Source organism: Protomyctophum parallelum, assembly GCF_964188405.1.
Source record: "Protomyctophum parallelum genome assembly, chromosome: 20".
Classification (NCBI taxonomy): domain Eukaryota; kingdom Metazoa; phylum Chordata; class Actinopteri; order Myctophiformes; family Myctophidae; genus Protomyctophum; species Protomyctophum parallelum.
In genome coordinates, this window is record NC_139718.1 from 35,038,202 (window position 1) to 35,061,582 (window position 23,381).

The 23,381-nt window shown below is 45.9% G+C and overlaps 1 protein-coding gene across 5 annotated transcripts in view; it reads right to left on the bottom strand.

Annotated features, from left to right (window-relative positions):
• Positions 1–23,381, bottom strand: part of pxdn (peroxidasin) — a 104,336-nt gene that overhangs the window by 46,892 nt on the left and 34,063 nt on the right. For all 5 annotated transcript variants that reach the window (XM_083791817.1, XM_083791818.1, XM_083791819.1 and 2 more), the window contains exons 5-11: positions 20,969–21,040; positions 17,619–17,690; positions 15,209–15,378; positions 8,038–8,155; positions 6,349–6,518; positions 2,460–2,732; positions 509–784 (exon numbers count right to left, since the gene is read on the bottom strand). In XM_083791817.1, the coding sequence (XP_083647943.1) occupies positions 509–784; positions 2,460–2,732; positions 6,349–6,518; positions 8,038–8,155; positions 15,209–15,378; positions 17,619–17,690; positions 20,969–21,040 (1,151 nt within the window). The remainder of the gene's footprint in view (positions 1–508; positions 785–2,459; positions 2,733–6,348; positions 6,519–8,037; positions 8,156–15,208; positions 15,379–17,618; positions 17,691–20,968; positions 21,041–23,381) is intronic.

Consider the following 23,381-nt stretch of genomic DNA (forward strand, 5'->3'; position numbering starts at 1 on the left):
AGAAAACACACAGAAATGAGAATTTTGCCCATTTCTTTGGCATATGATATGGCATATGATGACCACGGATATGGTCTAAAAGTGTGAAAAACGTATTTTTCATTTCACTACGCCTTTAACCCATTCTGGGCGGGAACCCATTTTGGTGTCGGCATTATGTTTATGCTTTAGCTATTGAAAAATAGCAGACCTACCGGTGGCGCGCTATGAGCTTGTACGTAGGTCTGCTATTTTTGAAAAATCGAAGAACGACCGACATGGAAACACAGCTCTTTCAGAAGTAAAACAACTGGGAGCCACTCACCTCTCTGCTGGATGCTGACCTGCATCACACACATTTTGGTGTTAGCATTATGTTTATGCTTTAGCTATTGAAAAATAGCAGACCTACAAGCTCGTAGCGCGCCACAGAGTGGCGCGCTACGAGCTTGTAGGTCTGCTATTTTTGAAAAATCGAAGAACGACCGACATGGAAACATAGAAGTAAAACAACTGGGAGCCCACTCACCTCTCTGCTGGATGCTGAGCTGCGCGGCGGCGCGCACCGTGCCCACGACGCTCACCGCCTGGCACTCGTACTGGCCCTCGTCGTGCGGGGCCACGCGCGTGATGCGCAGCGCGCCCGTGGACAGCACGGCGTGCCGGCGGTCCGCCGGCAGCGCGCTGCCGCCGCGCGTCCAGGCGATGACCGGCGCCGGGTAGCCGCTGGCCTCGCACGGGAAGTCCACCGTGTGGCCCTCCAGCACCGACTGGTCCCGCGGCGTCACCGTGAACTGGGGGACGGCTGGGCGGGGCAGGGGGGGGCAGGGGGGGGTTAATTGTGGCTTAAGTCTGAGTCACTCTCACCCCGTCACATTTTGCAATTAAAGGACCACTTCACCACTTTTCAACCTATCTTCACATAATAGGTCCTCACCAATAATCATGATAAAAATGGCACGATTTTCTTCCTACTCAGTCTGTGTCTCATATAGGACGACTGTGGGCAGTTTAGAAACCGTCTTCCAGTGACATCGTCATTAGGCAGATTCTTTTTTTAAACAAGATTTTTTTCGTGAGAACGATGGCTTCCATTTTCGCATTGCAACTTTTCAGGACTAGAAAGCCCTGCAGTTTTTATTAGCTTGTATTCCCCATCGATGATGTCACTGGAAGACGGTTTCTGAACTGCCCACAGCCCTCCTATGAGACACAGACCGAGTAGAAAATGATTGCACCATTTTTTTCATGATTATGTGACCTATTATGTGAAGATAGGTTGCAAAGTGGTGAAGTGGTCCTTTAACAATTTAGGCATTTAGCAGACGCTCTCAATCCAGTGACATGACTCCGCCCGATGGTGGCAGTAGTGAGTTCACTCGTATACCTCCATCTGGTCTCTCTCGGGGCAGAGACGATGTACCCGGACCAGCGGATTTCGAACCAATCAGCGGCAGCTAGAGGCGGGATCAAAGGCGAGACTGATGACGAATTGAAGCTGTGCCTAAAGGCTCATACATAGTCTGGGTTTTCGGTGGTTAGGTGACCACCGAACTACAACATGACGTCACGAGCCGCGGTGAAGAGCAAACCACCGCCACCGCTCCAACCCTTCTCTGTTTTTTACTCACCAACGCTCAGCGTTATTTCAGCTCCGGTGGTCAGCTCACCACCGGAGCGGTGGTCACCTCACCACCGAAAATCCAGACTATGAATAGGCCTCGACAGGACTACAACTCCAAATGATTATGACGGTGGCAGATCTTTGCCCCGCGGGTTCGGGTTCATCGTCTCCGCTTGAGAGAGACCAGATGGAGGTAGGAGGAGGGAACTCAACACTGCCGGAGTCAGGTTATCAATCCAGAGCGACTTACAATAAGCAAGGACAACACAAGGTAATACATCAAATACATATAAATAATGTGTCATAAAGCAATGTGAGAGAGAGGGTGAGAAATACACTTGGGGAAATGTTTGTGTAAACACAAACATTGAAGCCAAAAGTGAGGACAGAAAAGTGAAGACGCAAATTGTGATTGGCCAGAATGACATTTGTGACGATTTGATTGGTTGACCACGGAATGTGATGTATAATGATAAGAGTGCCACTCACTTCACACAAATGTGATTCTTTTTTTTTTACAGGTAATGTGAAACAGGAATAATAAAAATCAGGGTAACTTAGAATTTATACTGTAAGTGTTTCCATTAAAACATTGGCATGGCACAGATAATTAACCGTATATGAGGATAAGATTCGTTTTCCCTCAAACATAGATCCAATACGTCACAATGCGACGCATTGTGAGCCTGTATATCTGCTATTTTCAAAAATATTTGTATACATTTGAAAACTTGAAATGAGCAACTTTTGGCACATTAATTACATTTTGATGTCAATACTTTTGTGCTTTTACTCAAGTCCATTTTGAATAAATTGCAGTATTTGCACTTTTTCCAGTGGGGCCTCTCTCTCTCACCTTGTACGATGATGTACGCGGTGGCGTGTATGGTGTCCACGTTGTTGGAGGCGAAGCAGGCGTACTGCCCGCCGTCGGCCTGCACCACGTTCTGGATGAAGAGCCCGCCGGACGGCGTGGTGGCGATGCGCGCGTCGTTGGGCAGCGGCGTGCGGTCCCCCCGGGTCCACGACACCCGCGGCTGGGGCTGGCCCGTGGCGCTGCACTCCAGGGTCACGCTCTCCCCCACCAGCACCTCCGTGTTCTGGGGCTGGATCACGAAGCTGGGCCGCGCTATACCAGACGGGACGTTGTTGATGTGGAGGAGGCGGAGGAGGAGGAGGAGGAGGAGGAGGAGGAGGAGGAGAGGAGAGGAGAGGAGAGGAGAGGAGAGGAGAGGAGAGGAGAGGAGAGGAGAGGAGAGGAGAGGAGAGGAGAGGAGAGGAGAGGAGAGGAGAGGAGAGGAGAGGAGAGAAATATTTGGTTTTAGGCGAATGCGAGGGGGGCACGAATAGGTTAGTCTAGGGAACACTGCCTTTAAGCCAAATTCCAATACCTCAACTCTCGGCCACTCGCTCACTTCAGCATGGCGGTGTTTCCGGTGAAATTGGTGACCTGCCGAAATATGACCATCTTGTGGACTTCACATAACTTACATGGAGGTCTTTAAATATGTGGCCTCAATACCGCTATAGGTGGAACTGATGCTAATAAACAAACCGCAATGATTTACGTTCGGAGTCAAGACACTGAAATGATACGCGATTGTCACATATCTCAGCAGGTCACCAAGTTCACCGAAACACCACCATGCCGGAGTGACCGTGGCCGAGATGTGGGGTATTGCAATTCAGCTTTAGCATTAATATGACTAAGAGTGTACAGATGGAACCAAATGGACTCTTATGGGTCCATTTGGTTCCATTAAAACATTGGCTTGGCGCAAAAGATTGAACCATTATCGTCTCTGTTCTGTGGAAACCTCAGATGTCCTGGCTGAGTATGAACAAGACATACTCAGCCCCTGGGGGTCCTTGGGGGACCCCCAGGGGTCCTTTTTGCTATTGCAATAGCATAATTCACCAGTGGGGAAAAATCCCTCAAACCCTACCCTTTTTGCATTTTCAGGATTGAAATGCAAAAGTATGAAAAAGTAGCAGAATCTGCATATGACCTTAACCGACCCATTTGGGCCCGACCTCAACATTTGAAAGAACTCTTCTAAATCCTCCAGTTTTCTGAAATAAATATTTTCACGATTCTTCAAAAATAGCAGACCTACAAGCTCGTAGCGCGCCACTATGAGCTTGTAGATCTGCTATTTTTCAATAGCTAAATTACAGCATAATGTTTAAAACACCAAAAGGGGTTCCCTCCCAAAATGGGTGTCCGTCCGTCCTGTCCACACACACACACACACACACACACACACACCCACACACACACACACACACACACACACCGCACCACCAAACCACTTCCGTGCTGTGTACTGTACACCACGCTGGGATGGGCCCCTGATGTCCATATTTGGCCAGTGATTACAGTTGGGTCAGGGGGAAATATGTACACAAGCCAGGCAGCCTGCATGGCGTTTACAATCACACGGAGACAGGAAACGCTCTACATCTGCTCTCAGCAGCGACAGTTCCAACTTTAACGAGGGGACCCCCCCCCCCCCCCCCCATCATCCGTTACCCGGGCGACAACCCCGGGGTCACCTGGAGACAGCCCACTTAATCTCCCCTGTGGAGACGGTCTATCCGTGGGGTAAACTGATAAGATGTTAGCGCGGCATTCTGCGATTTAAGTGTGTGTGTGTGTGTGTTTGAGTGTGACTGAGTGAGTGAGACACATGGAAGCATAGAAATTACATTTGAAAGTGTGTTTGTGTGTGTGTGTGTGCGTGCGTGCGTGCGTGCGTGCGTGCGTGCGTGCGCGCAGAGGGGAACACGTTCTTTCCGTGCAAGCCAGCAGGCTTTGCTCACGGCTCAGTGGCACGTCCCAGCTATTTGACCCCGCCGACCTCTGCAGGCGACCTCGTGACCCCTCACAGTGAAGAGCACACACCAGGAGTGGAGCGAGGGGTTGCACCTTGCAGCTCAACGGCCCCTCCTCTCAGGAACAGCAGACTATCGTCACAGAATATTAGCCTGGCTAATAAGCCAGACCGAATCAGCCGCTGGCAAAAGGATTTGAGTCTGGCTTATTAGCCAGGCTAACAGAATATACCTCTGTGCACACTTTAAAGGGACAATTCAACTTTTTTTTTGGGGGGGGGGAAGGTCGTGTGGTTAGCTTGCCGCTATTGTAACTCCAATAGATATCTTCAATAGTTGCACCATAGATACATTTTGTTTATGATAAAACAATACAGTAGATTCCTTTTATTATATATATATATATATATATAATTCCTTCCTGATAATGAGGAAACACTTTGGTTTTTACATTGAACTAGGGATTCATTTCTGTATTAGCCAGTTATTTGTAATTCTCTTTCATGTCCCAATTTCCGTGCTGCCCCTGCGGTACCTTACTGGCTGGCCTGCCAGCTAGGAGCCCCTACCGGGAGGATGTGGTGGCCTGTTTTGTGTTCGTATGGACGCTCGGTCAAAGCGGATGCTCCCTGGTGGATTCGAACCTCTAGACTCTACGGCGGTGGACACACACACACACACACACACACACACACACTGGGCCCTGGTCTGTGCCACCGGAGCACCTCGTCTCATACACTTTCAAATGAAATGATGCCACGAGACTTCAACCACTGAAGTCTAAAACAGTGTACATATCGTTGGTGTCGGGCAGAACCCACTTTTTGCGTTTTTTTGTCCTGCTTGATCATACAGCCTCACACTCAAAAGTATCAGAAATAGCAGCTCTACAAGCTCGAAGCTTTTGAGCTCGTCGACCGGCTATTTTTGATCGATTAATTTGAATCCTGTAAAGTAACAGTTTTGAAGGACATTATTTTGCGTGTACCAGGTCTTATTACTTAATATAACTTAAGACCTGGAGGTGTGTTCAATGCTCTTTGGCCACTCAGAATAGCCAAATGGCATTGATCACGCCTCCAGGTCTTAAGTTAAGTAATAAGACCTGGTACTTAAGACACGCAAAATACAGCCCATTAAATATGAGGTTTCCACCCGACGGAGACAATATACTGTAGTGTAGACCAAACAATTCACACCAATTTTTTTGACTCCAGAGAGTACAAATGGACCCCCATTTGATTCCACTTTGTATGTCCTCACCAGTTAAACTGACAAACAGGATCTTTACCGTGTACCAAAGCACAACACTTCTACCGGAATGGAACTGTACACCCATGGAGTCCACAGTGAGCGTCCACATTTTACACACAATTTGCTAAGTATTCAGGCTACAACGACAGCTGCTTTAACCCCTTTTGGTGTTAGCATTATGTCATGCTTTAGCTATTGAAAAATAGCAGATCTACAAGCTCATAGCGCGCCACCGAGTGGCGCGCTACGAGCTTGTAGACCTGCTATTTTTGAAAAACCGAAGAACGACTGACATAGAAACATAGCTTTTTCAGAAAACTGTCAGAATGTAGAAGACATTTTTTGAATCTGATCTCAGGTCAGAATGGGTTGAAGGTTAAAGTCCTACCATTTGTCACATACATTGCTTTATGTGAAATGTGTTAGCCGCATTTGACCCATCTCTTGGAGCGGTGAGCCGCAGCCGTGCCGTGCTCAGTGCCAAGCAGGGAGGCGTTGGGTTCTATTTTGACAGTCTTTGGTATAACCCCCGACCTCCCAGTTATGAAAACACATATCACATATTATTTTTCCCCCCCGAGGGACACAAAGTGGCACGTTTTTTGTAGAATGACCCCACATACTGTATATATATACACACACATGCAGTTGCTTACAGGGTGCACCAAAATACCGGAGCGTGACCTCGGAGGTCTTGACCTCCCCGGCCACGTTCCTGGCCATGCACTGGTAGACCCCCTCGTCCGTCTCCCGGGTGTCCTGGATCATCAGCGTCCCATCCTCCAGGAGGTTCAGGCGGCTGTCGTCCCGCATGTTCAGAGCGTTACTGCCAGGAGGAGAACACACACATTAAGAAGAGACATGTTCAGAGCATTACTGCCAGGAGGAGCACACACGCATTAAGAGACATGTTCAGAGCATTATCGTGCTCGCACACGCACATGCACACAGTTCAATTATTTATTCTGCATTTAAAAGCCACGGACCGCCATTTGATGAGATTTAGCCTCTTAGACCGCAAACTTGGAATATTTTGTTGTGTCTGGATAGGATTTTGTCCACAATATTCCACGCTGTAGCTGTATCGGTGTAGTACACTTCTTCTACATTCCCTAATTGTGTAGACTTGTTGTAAATTAGGTCATGCAGATGTCTAGTGCTAATTTAACTCCATTCAATTTCATTTTACACTCTCAAAAAGACCTATAAGGGTTACCAACTCTTCCATCATTTAGCTGGGGACCATCTGGAACCTCTTCAAGACGGTCCCCGGACCACTGGTTGAGAACCACTGAGTTATACTAATAAAACACACAGTTTCTTAAAATGTCCACCAAATGTTCCCCTATCCCCTATTTTGATGTGTTGTTCACATGACATGAATTTTTTTTTTGTTAATCTAATCTCTTTAGCGTGTAGATATGCTTGTAGATAGGCTTCCATAGAATACATGCTGGATACTATGGAATCCAGATGATCAGTCGTGGCGACTGAGAACTTTATTCGATGAGGACTCCATCTAGTCTTGGAAGAAAGGACTCCCCGACACGTGGAAAAATATAGTATCCATCATGTTAGGTGTAATACTGAGACATCATCAGGGCATAACCTGAAGAAGGTATGTGAATAAACGACTAAACAATCTCTTCTACAATAATGAGCCCTATATGGTCCTCTTTGACTATGACTGAAAAATGTACAGTTTGTCATTAGAGGTTCTCCGATCGGAAATCGGTGAACGGCCGACGATTTTCACTCCAAATGCCTCGATGGGTGATCTACAATTTACCCGATCTGCAGAAAACAATCTTTTATACCATTTGACTGGTGTAAAAGATCAATCAGATATAAGTATAATATCGTTTGGAATCTTAGTGACAGGCCTAAACATTCTCCCCTTCTTCCCCACACTCACAGGCACAGTTTTGACCTGGGTTTTGACATATAATAATTTTGGAAATATAAAAATGTTCCCCTTAAGCACAAGATCGGTATCGGCTGATCGCGAGAAAAACAATCGATAATCGGGCCCACAAAAACGGATCGGAGCACCTCTATTTGTCATGAACTATGATTATACTGGTCTTCTGAGAGTCTTCTCTTGAGGACAGAGGGGGGACTGGTTTTCAACATACTCAAGGGAACAGTGCTCATGTGCTACCTGTCAAAGTACTCAAAGTACGGGCTGACACAACACTCTCAGGTTTGGGGTTACTTGTTACTTGTTCCTGAGCCAGATGATCTGAGGTTTGGGGTTACTCACTTGTTCCTGAGCCAGATGATCTGAGGTTTGGGGTTACTCACTTGTTCCTGAGCCAGATGATCTGAGGTTTGGGGTTACTCACTTGTTCCTGAGCCAGATGATCTGAGGTTTGGGGTTGCCCTCTGCCCTGCAGGTGAAGTAGACGGTGTTCCCCGACGTCACGTCCACGTCCTGGGGCTGCGACGTGATCCTGGGCACCTCTGGAGGGCAGGGAGAGAGAGAGACACGAGGATGAGACGGACGGTGGAGGACAGGGAGAGACGCGAGGATGAAACGATGGAGGGAAAACAGTCTAATGTCCTTCACCGCCAGCCATAGAAAAGGCTGGCAAAGCCCCAAAAATTTTAAGACCCCAAAATTCACATCCCAAAAAAACAGGAAGCGAAATTGCTCATAGCTGGGATCACTTTAAAAGTCTTCAGAAACGTTAATATTGTAACCGCGAGGTAGCGAGTCTAGCGACGATTTAGTAATGAGCCACTAACATCGACGTTCTCTGTTCAATCACCTCAATCGGAGCCTCAATTCAGAGATAAAACGCGGCCAACGATCGCGCGTATAATGGATGTGGACGGCGGGGAAACATTGACAGACCACAGCGGAAGCAAGTGTTCCATAGCGACGGGTTAGCTACTACTCAGTAGATATTAGCGAGACTATTCTGAACCAATGAAAGACCCAAATCACGTCAATCATGTCAACAGCAGGAATCGTCATCACATCAATCACAAATAGGTAGACCTGAGGCCGATTCTACAAATGCCTTGTAAATCTGTAGTTCACACTTTTTTGTGCCAAAGACCCCCGCACACTTTCAAGATAAATGAACAAAAAAAACTAAAATAGCAAACAGCTTGCATATCTGCTATTTAAGCAATATTACACGAGAGGGTGTGGTTTAACGTGATTATTGCCACGACAGTGATGCGGTAGGGGAACGAGACGAAGTCGAGTTCCGCAAGCATCACTGATTACAGTATAATAACATGTACAGATACTGGGACGGGTCAAGCAGAGGAAAAGGTAATTACGCAGCGTCTGTGCAGGTCAAAGGTGGCGTTAAGAGGTGATGATATGGCGTTACACAGGAGGGCCCATCTGTCTGATGTTCTTTCTTTTGGTGCTTTGTTCATTTTCTCCCGCAAAGGCTCGCATAGAGAGCCAGAGGCCATCTCTGACCAGTCTCTCCCAGGGTGATAAGTAATAATAATGCCTGGGAAGACAGCCAGGCAGCCGAGGACCTGAGATCAGATTCATACAAGGTTTTCCACTGGACACACACTGGTCTGATTAAATGTGAAAATGACCTTTGATCTTGGTGTTCAGGCTCTATTAGCCGATTCAAAAAATTGCCTTCTGAAGTTTTCTGAAAAAAAAAAAAAAAAAAACGTTTTGATGTTGCTATATACAGTACTGTAATCCTGGGCTCTACTGTCACTCTGCCTTAGATGAGAAGTTGAGAACCCAAACTATCCGTACGATACCTGTGCAATATTCGTGAGATTAACGCCGGCTAATACAATCAGATAATTGGGGGGTATTGAAAACTATAGGAGCACATTCATTATAGCATAGGCTGCTTTGATGGTCAAATAAAATGGTCAAATAATTATGGTCAAATAATTATGGTCAAATAATAAAATGTATTACGTGAATACGTTCAAATAAAATGTATTACGTGAAAATAGTGAAAAAATGCTACTAGGATTAACATGTAGGGCAAGTATTTAAATATATAATTTACCTCGAGTTTGAAGATGTCGTTAACAAAAGAACTGTTGTCTTTATGTACCGATACATGTTTTCCTGTAAATTGGTGGGCGTGAATTTCTGTAGTAAGACCCGCCCCATAGACCCACCCCATAGACTCCGCCCTCGCTCTTCTTGTTTCGAGCAAGACTAAAACCCACGACGTAGAAGAAGAAGAAATAAGTCCCGCCCACTGTCTGGGCCCAACCAATAGCATGCGTCCCGGGTGGTTTTAATCGGCCCGCGGATATAGAAAAATGGCGGATTTGAAATCGCAGCAAAAAAAAAAAAGGCTTCATTTACTGGTCTGTATAGAAAACAGCGTCATCACTTTGTCCATTCATTTTTTTTACAGTCTATGCTCCAAACAAAGCTCAGCCTGAAGTTGAAGTGTGAACACTAACATCTCTGTCCAAAATACGGGACCGACCAAAAGGAAATGTCCCCTTGAGCCCCATTACCCGTCTCACATGAACACACACGCTCACACATCTGCAAGCTCACACAGTGCGCCTGACAATCAAGGGGGGAAGAGTTATGCGCTGTAGGGCACGCTGATCCTTCAAAGGCTAACCCCTTGTATATATATAGGTCCTGGAAGCCCCCCCCCAAATGGGGCCAATTTAGGGGTCTCCTGGATTAGGACAGGAGGGCGCTCCTCCTGCACACACAAATCACCCGTGTGGGAAATCGTTTGTGTGTGTGTGGGAGGGGGGGGGGGTCATAATGCACTACTGACCCCATTGGGATGGAACGTGGCTGGGTGATAACTACCGTATATCTTCTGTCGGAGTGGAAACCTCTCATGTCCAAAAACTGTTACTTTTCAGGATTCGACTTCAAAAACGGCAATGGCAGCAGATCTACAAGCTCAACACGCAGCTCAAAACGCAGCGCACAAACGGCGCATTCCGAGCTTGTAGATCTGCTACTTTTGATGCTTTTGTGTGACGCTGTAGTGTGATGAAGTATAGGGCGTTCATTTATGAAATTCATGAAAACACACATTTTTGAGGGGCGCTAGCCCTTTCTATGCCCAGATTTCCGTGTATGTGTAAACACAAAAAAAGTGAAGACGCAAATTGTGATTGGCCGGAATAACATTTGTTTATGATTTGATTGGCTGAGCACGGAATGTGACGTATGATGATAAGGGCGCCCATCACTTCATACGGGCGTGATTTCCTTTTTTTAAATATGGCGATAGGAGGCTTCCTCCCGACAGAGACGAGATAGGCCGAGATAGTACATTTACTTAAAGGAACTACATGTATTTTAAAACCGTTTTTAATATTTAATATCATGTTGTATTTTTTTTTATGGTTTGTGAGCTTGTTTCAATAGATTTGTATTGACATGGGACATTCTGCATCGAGCACCGAAGTCTGACGTCAATATGGGTAGAGGGTGCCAAGTCCACAGGTTCATGTACTATTTGTATTTGCATTGTAATCCCCATATGGGGATTTTAGATAGCCTCATATTGCCTCATAGCCTCAAATTCCCATCGAGGTTGAGCTTCTGCGCCACGAATTATAGGCATCGACCAGTGTGTGAATGAGGCATCGACTATGGAACGCTTCTGACGCAAACCATTCGCCGGCAAGTGTTCCGCATTATCATATTTTTTACTCGTCATATCCCTGGTGTGTAAAGGCCTTTTCACACCCAATTTAGCCCCACGCCATTTGCAGCCATCGTGACTAAAAGATACATTTATTGTAGTGTTTGGGGGGTAAAGAAAGATTGGTTGAAATCAAAATGTTTTTTTTTGGCACGGCACAAGGTCATACAACTAATTGTAAATTAGGGATGAGACAAACTCACACACTCAACTGTCAACAGTCTCTCTCTCTCTCTCTCTCTCTCTCTCTCTCTCTCTCTCTCTCTCTCTCTCTCTCTCTCTCTCTCTCTCTCTCTCCTACCCCACCCAGTGTACATGTGGCAGACACATGTCAATGCAGCCTGTATGCAGGGGTGGAAACTAACTGTACTTTGTACTTTCCTTGAGTATTTATTTACTTTTACTTCTACTACTAGTATATTTTTACTCCAATGCATTTCTTTGAAAACTTCACTTATACTAGTTACTTTTGACAGGATTTCGATCACCGTTACAAAACATACATTAACCACTTCAGCCCTATACATTTCGCCCATTTGAACATAACCGATCTACAAGCTCACAATGCGTCACAATGCGACACATTGTGAGCTTGTAGATCGGCTATGTTCAAAAGATTGTTATACTTTTGTGCATAATGAGTACTTTCTATACTTGTGCTTCATTAACCCATTCTGGGCGGGAACCCCTTTTGGTGTTAGCATTATGTTACGCTTTAGCTATTGAAAAATAGCAGACCTACAAGCTCATAGCGCACCACCGAGTGGCGCGCCACGAGCTTGTAGGTCTGCCATTTTTGAAAAATCGAAGAACTACTGACATAGAAACACGGCTTTTTCAGAAAACTGTCAGGATGTAGAAGAAATTTTTTGAGACTTTTACTATTACTCAAGTGTAATTGTAATTTTTACTCAAGTAAAAAAAAAGTGAGTACTTCTTCCACCACCTGTCTCTCTCTCTCTCTCTCTCTCTCTCCAGTACTAACGTATGAGCCATGCACTGGGGAGCGGCGGACCGTAAATCTGCGCACCGTTTGCGAGCAGCAGCAGCCCCGACCAAAACCGACCCGTGGAACACCAGAGCGTGTGAATGGCAACCCCTCGGTCTCTCTCATCTCCCTCATCTCACCGCCACATGAGTCAAACCTTACAGCGGCAGGGGGGCGGTACATTTGCTGTGGGTAGGATAAATAAATGAATAAAACATCGCGTCGACCCCCCAGCCGCCTCCTCCGCGCGCATGCAGGCCGACGAGGATGCGAGCGAGGTTCCCCCCCCCCGCGGGACGCCAGTCATGGGCGCGCCGCCGCCGGGGAGAGATGGCACTTCATCCCCGATGGAGTGTCGCTGTTTTGACAGCTGCTCGGAACCACTGAGCACCGCTTCACCCCCGTTTATAAGGGGGGGGGAAAGGGGAGAGGAAATGAGAGGGAGGGAGGAGTGGAAAGGCTTCTATCATGTTCTAAAGCAGACATTCTTCTAGTGCCTCGCTACGCAGACGGTGTGTGTGTGTGTGTGTGTGGTGGGGAGGTGGGTTGCACTGAGCAAGAATGGGCAAGTCGGGGGCCGTCAAATTAGCTGCTGAGGTTTAAAGTGTGGTTGGGTTACAGTCAGCTGCCAACCACCGCCTGCCTGCCCGCCCGCCCGCCCGCCCAGACAATGGCTTCCAGTGGGAGCAGAGGAAAATGGAGAGGGGACTAAGCTGGTTAGATTTACTGCTACGGGAGCCAACAGCCCGCTATAGGAAATGACTGAAAATCAGCCAGGTTGACTTTAGAGAGAACCGTATCGCTTCTTAACCACTTAGAGACCATTTTGACTGTGGCAATAGTTACCTTGTGGGACGATTTTGATTTGTGCCAAAGTAGACTTCCCCTTCCCTTTGCCAGGTGAGTTGCCCTCCACAGGCCCCTAATTCGCCCCTCCTCAAGTCTCCCGCTAACTAATAATCCAATTTGAAGATAAATATTATTCCATCCCTTATATATTGTACTCGAGGAAAAGACTAACACGCGGTGAGGGTATTCGCACTATCTCCAGATTGAATTTTCCAGACCCTATAGGCACCACAAGAAACACAATCACCTTAATAAAATGTCGCAATATCTCAATTTAAATGACCCAGAATTCATCCAAGGGAACTTTAATGACACAGGTTCGAGGGCTCTCTTGTCCACAGACTCCACACACACACACAAGCCCCCCAGCCCCCCTGGCACCGCACCACACACTCCAATGGAGCGAGCAGATGCTGGAGAGATTGGTGGTCTGAGATTGAACATCGAAGGCCCCAGTGAGAGAGAGCAGAGCTCTGACATTTAACCCATTCTGACCTGAGATCAGATTCTAAAAGCTATGTTTCTATGTCTGTCGTTCTTCGATTTAAAGAAAATAGCAGACCTACAAGCTCGTAGCGCGCCACTCGGTGGCGCGCGCTACGAGCTTGTAGGTCTGCTATTTTTCAATAGCTAAAGCATAGCATAATGCTAACACCAAAAGGGGTTCCCGCGCAAAATGGGTTAAGCCAGGCTAGAGTCCCAGCTGGGTGGGTCAAACAGCTGGGTGCCTGATGAACAACAGATGCAAAACGAGGATATTTTGCATGTGTGTTGATTACGCGCACGCATACAAACAATGTACGCCTTTACACCAGGTGTCTGAACGAGACCTTTTATACCGGTGGTGGAAATGTACTTGAGTACTGTTTTGTTTTTGTTTATATTGCAAGCTGATGACGTTCACTCCGCTCCATTTCAAACAGAGATGTTGTACTTTGACTTACATTTCCAACAACCCAGTGCCAAGACCACTCGGAAGAGTATGTGTATCTCTGTCCGAGGGGTTAAGAGCTGGAATGGCCTAACAGAGGAAGTCAAACGCAGTAGTAACTTCTCAATTTTAAAAGAATTGCTCAAGTGGAATCCATTTGGCCAAATACAGCATATCATAGTGAAAAATGACATTAGTCAGTAACAACAATAATGATAAATGATCATTGGTAATGATGGTAATGTGAATAACAACAATAATAATGTGTAATCTAATGGTTAGGTAGTGCTATGTAACTCCTGGTGGATCTCTACGGTGACACAGGGGTGGGTTTGGTGTAGGATTGAATTATCGTATCCGACTTATGTTTTGTGAATCTGTTAACTATGAGTATTACAAATGATGTTGTAAGTAGGATAGGCATTTATAAGCTTTCAGCTTCTGCCTATTCCTTTTGATGTTTTGTAACGGCTTCCATTCATTGTATTGTATTTATTAAGTATGACTGGTTTGCCTGGTGTGTGGTGATCCACCAGAAATTAAGCCGCACCCCCAGCTGTTATGGTATGATAAAGGTGGAGGGGTTAGGGGAGGGGATGATATTGTGATGTCACTATATTACTGTCTTTTTCATCGGCACGTTTGACTGTCAAGGTTTCAGCCTCCAGGAAGAAACCCTAAATACAAAAGGAAGACATCATTGCACATCACAACCACACCAAGTGGTCTAATGAAGTACTGTCACCTCACATTGAAGACATGAAAAACAACCCTTTTGGTGTTTTAACCCATTCTGGGCGGGAACCCCTTTTGGTGTTAGCATCATGTTATGCTTTAGCTATTGAAAAATAGCAGATCTACAAGCTCATATCGCGCCACCGAGTGGCGCGCTATGAGCTATGACCTGAGAATCTGATCTCAGGTCAGAATGGGTTAATCAGACCAGTGTGTTGTCCAGTGGAAACCTCGTATGAATCTGATCTCAGGTCAGAATGGGTGAAGCATTAGCGTTATACTTTCTTTTCACGATTAAAAAAAACAAATCGTGAAAATGTTGTGCAAAAAACCGTTGAATATATATATATATATATATATATATATATAGAGCGTACCACAGTTGAGCTCCTCTGCGGTGAGCGTGGCCACGGAGCGTCCCTGCAGGCGTCCGGGGTAGTCACAGGTGGCGGCGGCCTGGGCGTTGCCCGACTCGGCGTACTGCTTCAGCAGGTCGGCCAGCCACAGCAGCTCACAGTCACAGTTCAGAGTGTTGGAGTCCAGGCGCCTGCACACGCACGCACACGCACACGCACACGCACACGCACACACACACACACACACACACACACACACACACACACACACACACACACACACACACACACACACACACACACACACACACACACACACACACGCACACACACACATACAGTTTAGAGTCCAGGCGCCTGCACACGCACGCACACGCGCACACACATACAGTTTAGAATGTAGTGGAGTCCAGGCGCCAGAACGCAAACAAACACCAGGCAAAAAGAATCACACGCGTGGGTTTACAGTATATACAGTATGTTGGGAGGAAAGACAGACCCCGCCGCTTTAATTGTAGACACTCGCCCGTCATATATCACAGCGACACACAGCCCTAAAGAGACACCGCCATCACAATGACATAAACACACGGGAGCCACAGACAGACAGACAGACAGACAGACAGACAGACAGACAGACAGACAGACAGACAGACAGACAGACAGACAGACAGACAGACAGGGCGGAAGGGGCGGGAGAACTGCAGTTTAAATCACACAAACATATCAAAAGTAGCAGATATACTAGTTTCGAGATTGTCAATCTGCTACTTTTGCCATTTCTTTATTCGAATCCTGAAAAGTAACAGTTTTTGACAGTTTCCACCTTGCAGCGACAACATCCCTTTTCTATATAAGTGAAAATAGCGAAAATGGCCGATCTACAAGCTCTACGTACTAGTGTAGATCTGCTATTTTGCACGACGCCCTTGTACAAGCAAGTATAATCCAGGGTTTACGTGATAATCACACCAATCGAATTAGTCGATTATAGCAAATCTATTGTAAGTCTTTTGTGTCGATATTCAACAAAAGAATAAACAAATAAAGTCAGTAATTCATTCTAAAAGTGGGTTCCTGCTGTGGGAACTCTGTCTCCGTCCTCTTTTATTACTGATCCAGCTTTTAAGTGTACGACAATGTGTCCATTATCCACGACAAGCCTATTATACGAGAATATTTCATTTTTTACGAGAGTGTTTCGGCGACAACCACCGGCGGTATAGTTGACGATCGCTCATTTACAGTAATACGGTACGAAAATGCATTCGTAGTTTTGTCGCGGACACACTGATAGAAACATAATTGAGTTTCGAATCGGTGCACTCGAAAAAGCAGCGACGAGCTTCCAAATCTTAGCTGAAGTGACATGTGCATCTCATTGGAAGCATCCTGGCCCATGGGTTCTTACAGGGGCCTGGGGCTGGGAGCTACACTGTATAGTTCATAGGTTCTTACAGGGGCCTGGGGCTGGGAGCTACACTGTATAGTTCATAGGTTCTTACAGGGGCCTGGGGCTGGGAGCTACACTGTATAGTTCATAGGTTCTTACAGGGGCCTGGGGCTGAGAGCTACACTGTATAGTTCATAGGTTCTTACAGGGGCCTGGGGCTGGGAGCTACACTGTATAGTTCATAGGTTCTTACAGGGGCCTGGGGCTGGGAGCTACACTGTATAGTTCATGGGTTCTTACAGGGGCCTGGGGCTGAGAGCTACACTGTGTAGTTCATAGGTTCTTACAGGGGCCTGGGGCTGAGAGCTACACTGTATAGTTCATAGGTTCTTACAGGGGCCTGGGAGCTACACTGTGTAGTTCATAGGTTCTTACAGGGGCCTGGGGCTGAGAGCTACACTGTGTAGTTCATAGGTTCTTACAGGGGCCTGGGGCTGAGAGCTACACTGTGTAGTTCATAGGTTCTTACAGGGGCCTGGGGCTGAGAGCTACACTGTATAGTTCATAGGTTCTTACAGGGGCCTGGGGCTGGGAGCTACACTGTATAGTTCATAGGTTCTTACAGGGGCCTGGGGCTGGGAGCTACACTGTATAGTTTGTATGATGAAAACAACGGGACCAGGCCGTTCTTCATCGTCTGTTGACGGGACTGGGGGTGTGGGGGGAGGTTCTGAGGCTGAGCCAGATAGCACTGTGTCCATACTGCCAGACTGTTAAAAGTCTATTCAAATTTCAGCCCGTGACACGGCAATAAAAGACAAGTCCAAAAACATTATGACGGCGACGTCATCTAATGAGGAAGTACGGACAACAACAATAGGGCTAAAGTTCACGTGACAGCACCAAGTGTGAGATCAGTGCAGTGTTGTGCAGTTATGAGGCATTCTCACGCGGTGAGGATTCAGAACCGCCTGCTGTCTACCCCCCTTAATGGCTGCTGTTAGGCTGTTATAGGAGTGCCATCCTGTTTTTACTTACAGTCTCTTCATGGACTGTAGATGAGAGAAGGTCCCCAGGACCAGATGGGTGATCCGGTTATTGTGCAAAAACCTACAGAGTCAGGGCAATGGAGGGAGGGAGAGAGAGAGAGAGAGAGAGAGAGAGAGAGATAGTGAGATCATCATTTCAAAAGCATTGACTCCACTTAACCACTTAGGCGATTGTTTTCATGTCAAATTTGACCCACGGACCCCCCCCCCCCCATCTGAAAATGTTTAAAACGTTTAAGAAATGTTGGAAAAACTAGCAGATGTACAAGTTTGCAACACAGAGCTTGAGCTTGTATTTCTGCTATTTTTTAATACCCCCCCCCCCACACACACACACCACACACACCAAATCTAGAGAACTGATATCTACAAGATCACAACGTGTTGTAGATCAGATCAGTAGATCGTCAAATGTTTGCCTATATTCACTACATTCCCAGAATAGGGATGCTAGTGAGATTTCTAGTTCCAAGTCATTGGAACTGTAGTGCAGTATCATACCATAAACACAGAGGCGGAAGGTGAACACACACACTCATGTTTTGAGTGGTCCAAACCAGTGGTTTTCAACCCTTTTCAACCATTGTTTGCTGAGGTTTAGCCTCTCAGACCCAAAAACGAAATATTTTGCCTTCGTTGGATAGGATTTTGTGCACAATTCCACGCTGAATTGATGTTGGTGCCATAGGAGATAACGGGCGTTGATGAAAATAACAGTTTTTCTTCATGTAAATTAATTAATGCAGATGTTTAACTTTACTTTTGCTTTACTTGTTTATTTGGACAGGACAATGCATATTAATGGACGTCACATGGACGTAAATACACCGGATATAGCGGTTGCTAATTTTCATCCGCAGTCCTCACAGGAAACACAAAACGGAAAAACAGACAGTCAAACAGTGGAATACATTTACATAACATTACATAGCATAAAAAATGAAATACACCTAAAATAATCGTAAATGGTTGCAGCTTTGGTTTTCAAGCAAGCATTTTTTCAGATTGTATTTAAAAGAGGGAAATGTAGCACAATCCCTATGCCGAGGAAGGCCATTCCATGCTACACAACCCTGTACAAACAATCATTTAACTCTTGAGAGTGTAAAATGATACCAAATGATTTGGTTTCAATGTACGCTCTCAAATGTACAAACTCTCTGTCATTTAGCTGGGGACCAGCAGGAACCCCCACAAGGCCCACTGGTGGTCCCCGGTCTAAATTATTTAATAAACTTTTCGATGTTGTATCTCCAGGCTAATAATAGTGTCCATTTATTTTCTTTCTTTCACATACTTTTGAGGACATGCTTCTTGACAGCGTCATCATTTTGGATGAGAAATACGATTATGTTCCCCAGACACGCCATCAACAACGCTCCACTTGAAAACCCCTGAAAATAACAACCCCAGACTTTATTTGATCAAAAGCAGCAGACGTCAAGATGAAAAAGTCCCGTTTACGGAAAGATTCACCCAAACGCGACAGCTCTCCGCTCCCCCCCAAAAAATCGTTCACTTTTATTAGAATTAGCCGTAAATCAAAAACAGCTGTGTGACTAGCTCTAAAAAAAAAGAATCTACGTCCACCGGCGTCGGGGCTGATATCCAGACAACCTCTTGGCAACCATCTCTAGACAAAGTCACTGCTTTTGTCCGTTACCATGGGTCCCTTTCCCTAACAAAAGTTATAGAGGGGTGTGCACCTGGGAATTCCTTCCCACTGAATTCCCACTGGTGTGTGCAGGTGTCTCGCCACCCCCACCCCCCCTCTCTTGAGGGAGGTGGGGGAGTGTGTGTGTGTGTGTGTGTGTGCACTGCCTGGGATTCCAGGCAATGGCCCGTAAACATGAGATAATGAAACAGGAATTTAACGGGGCTCTTCGACGCTCCGACATCTGCTTAGGAGTGTGAAAAGCGAGAGGTGATGGACGGTACATCTGTGCTGTGGAGTTCACAGATTACAGGCAGCGTGGTGGGGTTACGAGCAGGGCTAGGAAGTATGCCATTACAGTCAACAGCTCTCTGCAGCGTTTGATTATTACCAGGGATGAGACCAATAAGCCCCCAGAACAGCTGGGAAACGTCGAAGCCACCCAACCCTAATGGCCAACGCTGGAAACGCCAGGCGAGAGGTTTTGCTCGTGCGCGCAGCACGAGCAAAAGAGCGCGCAGCTGGGGTTTAACACAGAGCGTTTGTTCATGAATGGATTCCAGGCGCATTCGGTTGAGTTAGCACTTCCGCATTTTTTTAAATGCGAAATCTAGGCCTATACAGCGTTCTTCCGGCTGCTTCAAACGCCAGTGAGCAACTTCCGTGGCGCGTTTTGAACTCGTAGATCTGCTATTGTTTATACTTTTGCGTGACACTGTTATGATCAAGTAGGGCATTAATTTATGAAAATAGTAGAGTAGACATTTTTAGATAAGAGGTTTCTGCTCGAAGGCGACGATATACAATCACGGATTAATGCTTCTGAAAACACATTAGTCGGTCATTTGTGAGGAATTCCACTTTGCAAATACCAATCCAATTAGCTCACTGCATGGTTCTGATGAGAGCAGCTGGTGCACTCAGGACACTGCTGTTTGACGTGCCCGTAATGTGAGCTCATTCAGCTCCCCCTGGTCTCTCGGACCAATTGTCCCAGTGCAATGTTTTTTTTCCCCCGAAAGGGCACAGCAGTCAAATTAGAGAAGCAGACAAGAATAGGCCCCCTAATTGTCCCCCTCTACACCACATCTATTCGGCGACAATAGCCGATCTAGAAGCTCATTACTGTGAGCTTGTATAGCGCTGCTATTTTTGCAGAATGTGTATGACATGAGGAGAATAGCGTCACTGACTATATCGTCAAGTGGTTAATTAGATCCCACAGTACTTTCTGAAGTGTATTTCTTTTAGATCCTGTTTTGTCTTCAATATGCTACTTTGTGGACTCCAACAACAACGCGGCTGTAGGGCCGGACCTATAACACATCATCAGCATACAGGAGAACATTTGGCTTGTACGTCAAATGCAACGCTTGCACGTTTGGCTCAAGGTATTGTGTAAGGGGCCATGTCCACTGAGGCTTCCCCTCCCACCCTGCCCTGGCTGGAAACGCCTAAGCAATCACCTAAAAGACTCTTCCAAACGCCCGAAGCTCAAGCTTCAAGCTGCTTTAAGAGATGAAAACACCACATCGCCAACGTAAGAAAGTAATGTTCAGCGCCACGCCACACTGCTGGCATTTCCAAAACCACGGCGATCGCAGCCTATCTTGGTGGACATGGCCCCTTAATGTGTGTGTGTGTGTGAAATTAAAGTGTAAAGACGCAAGAGAAGATGAACTTACAGGCGCTCCAGTTTTGGGAGGTGAGTGAAGGATTCAGGCTCTAAGGACTCTATATTGTTGAAGTGCAGGTACCTGAAAGAGAACAGAGCATCAACACAGCACAGCAAAACCTGGAATCAGTTGCAGTTACATGTCGTCTCCGTTGGGTGGAAACCTTGTATGTCCAAAACCTTTGCTTTTTTTGTTATCATTATGTGTGTTAATTAAAATATTGAAAATAGCCAATCTACAAGATCACAGCGTGTCACATCGTGGCCCGTTGTGAGCTTGTGGATCGGCTATTATCAGTACTTTTGCGCGACAAGCTTGTATGATGAAGTAGGGCATTCATTTACGGGGTTTAAAAAAAAACATACGTGGAAATATGGAGATACGAGGTTTCTACCCGACAGCAGCGACATACAATATACAGTTTCCTAGCTCCTGTGTTAGGAATAATAATTCTGCGGGTTCTTCCCACAGACCCGTTCACCTGTCCATTACCCGGTGCACTTTTTGTTTTTGCTGAACAGCAGATCTCCTCAAAATCAAATGATAATTCCGAGATAGGACTAGTTGATATATACGGAGCCTGACATTCTACAGCCCCAAAGGCCAACCTTTTAACGACTGAATCGCCCCGGCGGAGAAAAGTCTGTACACTATAGTCTTGCGGAATGCAAACATGATTTATGCCCTCGAAAGCCTTTGAGCTGAGAAAACATAAATCAGATCTCTTATGGCAACAAATAAAAGGTTTTAGGGAAATGAACTCCAACTGACGGCTATAAGGTAACTGTTTGGGGTCAGTTGGGTGTGTGCTGGTTTAGACAGGGAAAGCAACTATTAGTGTAAGCACTGATAACCCAAACACAATTCAGTTGAAAATACATCATTTTGCCATAGTATTTGACATAATATGTTCAACCAAATATGAATTACACTTGCAAACATGACTTACTTACAATACTTTTCACTTACTTACAATACTTTTCCACATGTCTTTAAAACAAAGAACAGAGGGGGGAAGGGCTTCCTAATTGGCAGTATATGACAGAAATATGGAACAGTCCTCGTATGCATTTAAAACATTGAACTGTGCCGTCAGTTTAAAAAATACAAAGCAAGGCACACAGGCAGGCTTTCAACACAAGGCAATGTGTTTCAGACTATAGAGCTATTCTTTTTGGAAGGATTCTATTTCTGCATTCAAGGAGCTTAGTGTTTCTTGTCTCCTTTCGTTCCATTTCTTTTTCTCAAAACAAAATCTCATGCTTTGAGACAACCGAGTCATGCTTTGGGGCAGCCCTGCATGAGGGCCAGAGGGCAACACAACACACCCCCTCTCAAGAGCAATTAGTTAGAATGTAGGGAAGGGAGGGTAGGGTGGAATACAGTATGAAGGTGTCAGTGCCAACTGTGAACTTGCTTCATACTCCCGTTGATTCCCATCCAGGACGAATGGGACTCCCAGCTCAGTCATTTAATTGTACTTCCAAAACAAAACGCACACACACGTCCCCAAATTGATCTTCCGAGTATCATATTATATAGCACCGAGATGAAATGGAACACGTCTGTTATTGTTTATAGTGTTCTGAAGTGGGTCCGAAATCTTTAACTTTCTCCCACGCATTCACCTTTCCGATTTTTATTATATAATCCTCTAAACGGCTATCCCACCGGTTGGTCGGTAAAGCGGCTGAAAGGTGGGGGAGTCAAGGGGAATTCATATGCACATACTGCATTAGAAATCTTAGTTATGATGTCAATCCAGTTATTCCCCCACAAAAAAATAAAAAAAATAAAAAAATGACCTGAAGGTTTGGCAGCTGGAGGCCCAGTGAAGATATTGGGGGGAACATTAAAGCGAATGCAAGCTGCGCTCAGAACTTGTCACCCACATATAAAAACCCTTCATTACCGTAGCAAAAACTCAAAACAGCTGCACGGCACGGAGCCTGGAGTTGGAATTGCTTTTTGCTCGGTGAATTAGCCATTTGTTTCTCCGCTGATGCGGTTGCAGCGAGGCACAATGCGTCGCAATGCCGCCCCGAGGTTAAGCGAGTTTCATTTGTGGAGGAGCTGCACGTAAACCATATTTGTTGGCGGCCCGCACATTGGCTCATGGAGCCACATCTTGGACTGAATCAATGAGCTACTGTCTGTGGCTATGGCTATACTTCTGATCCACGATCAGTATAACAGAAATCCTGGATGTCTTGTATAAGGATCAGCATTCAGTTATCATTCTGTAGATACAGTTCATATAGCTTGAAATCGTAGATTTACGACGGTATAACAAGCCATCTAAAGAAATGCATGGAAGGATAATGGTTCAACGAAGACAACACCGGCACACAACATGAATGAGTACACTTTGCACAGTACAAGCTCTCATAGCTAATGAGGAGGGCAAGCAGGCGAGGCGAAT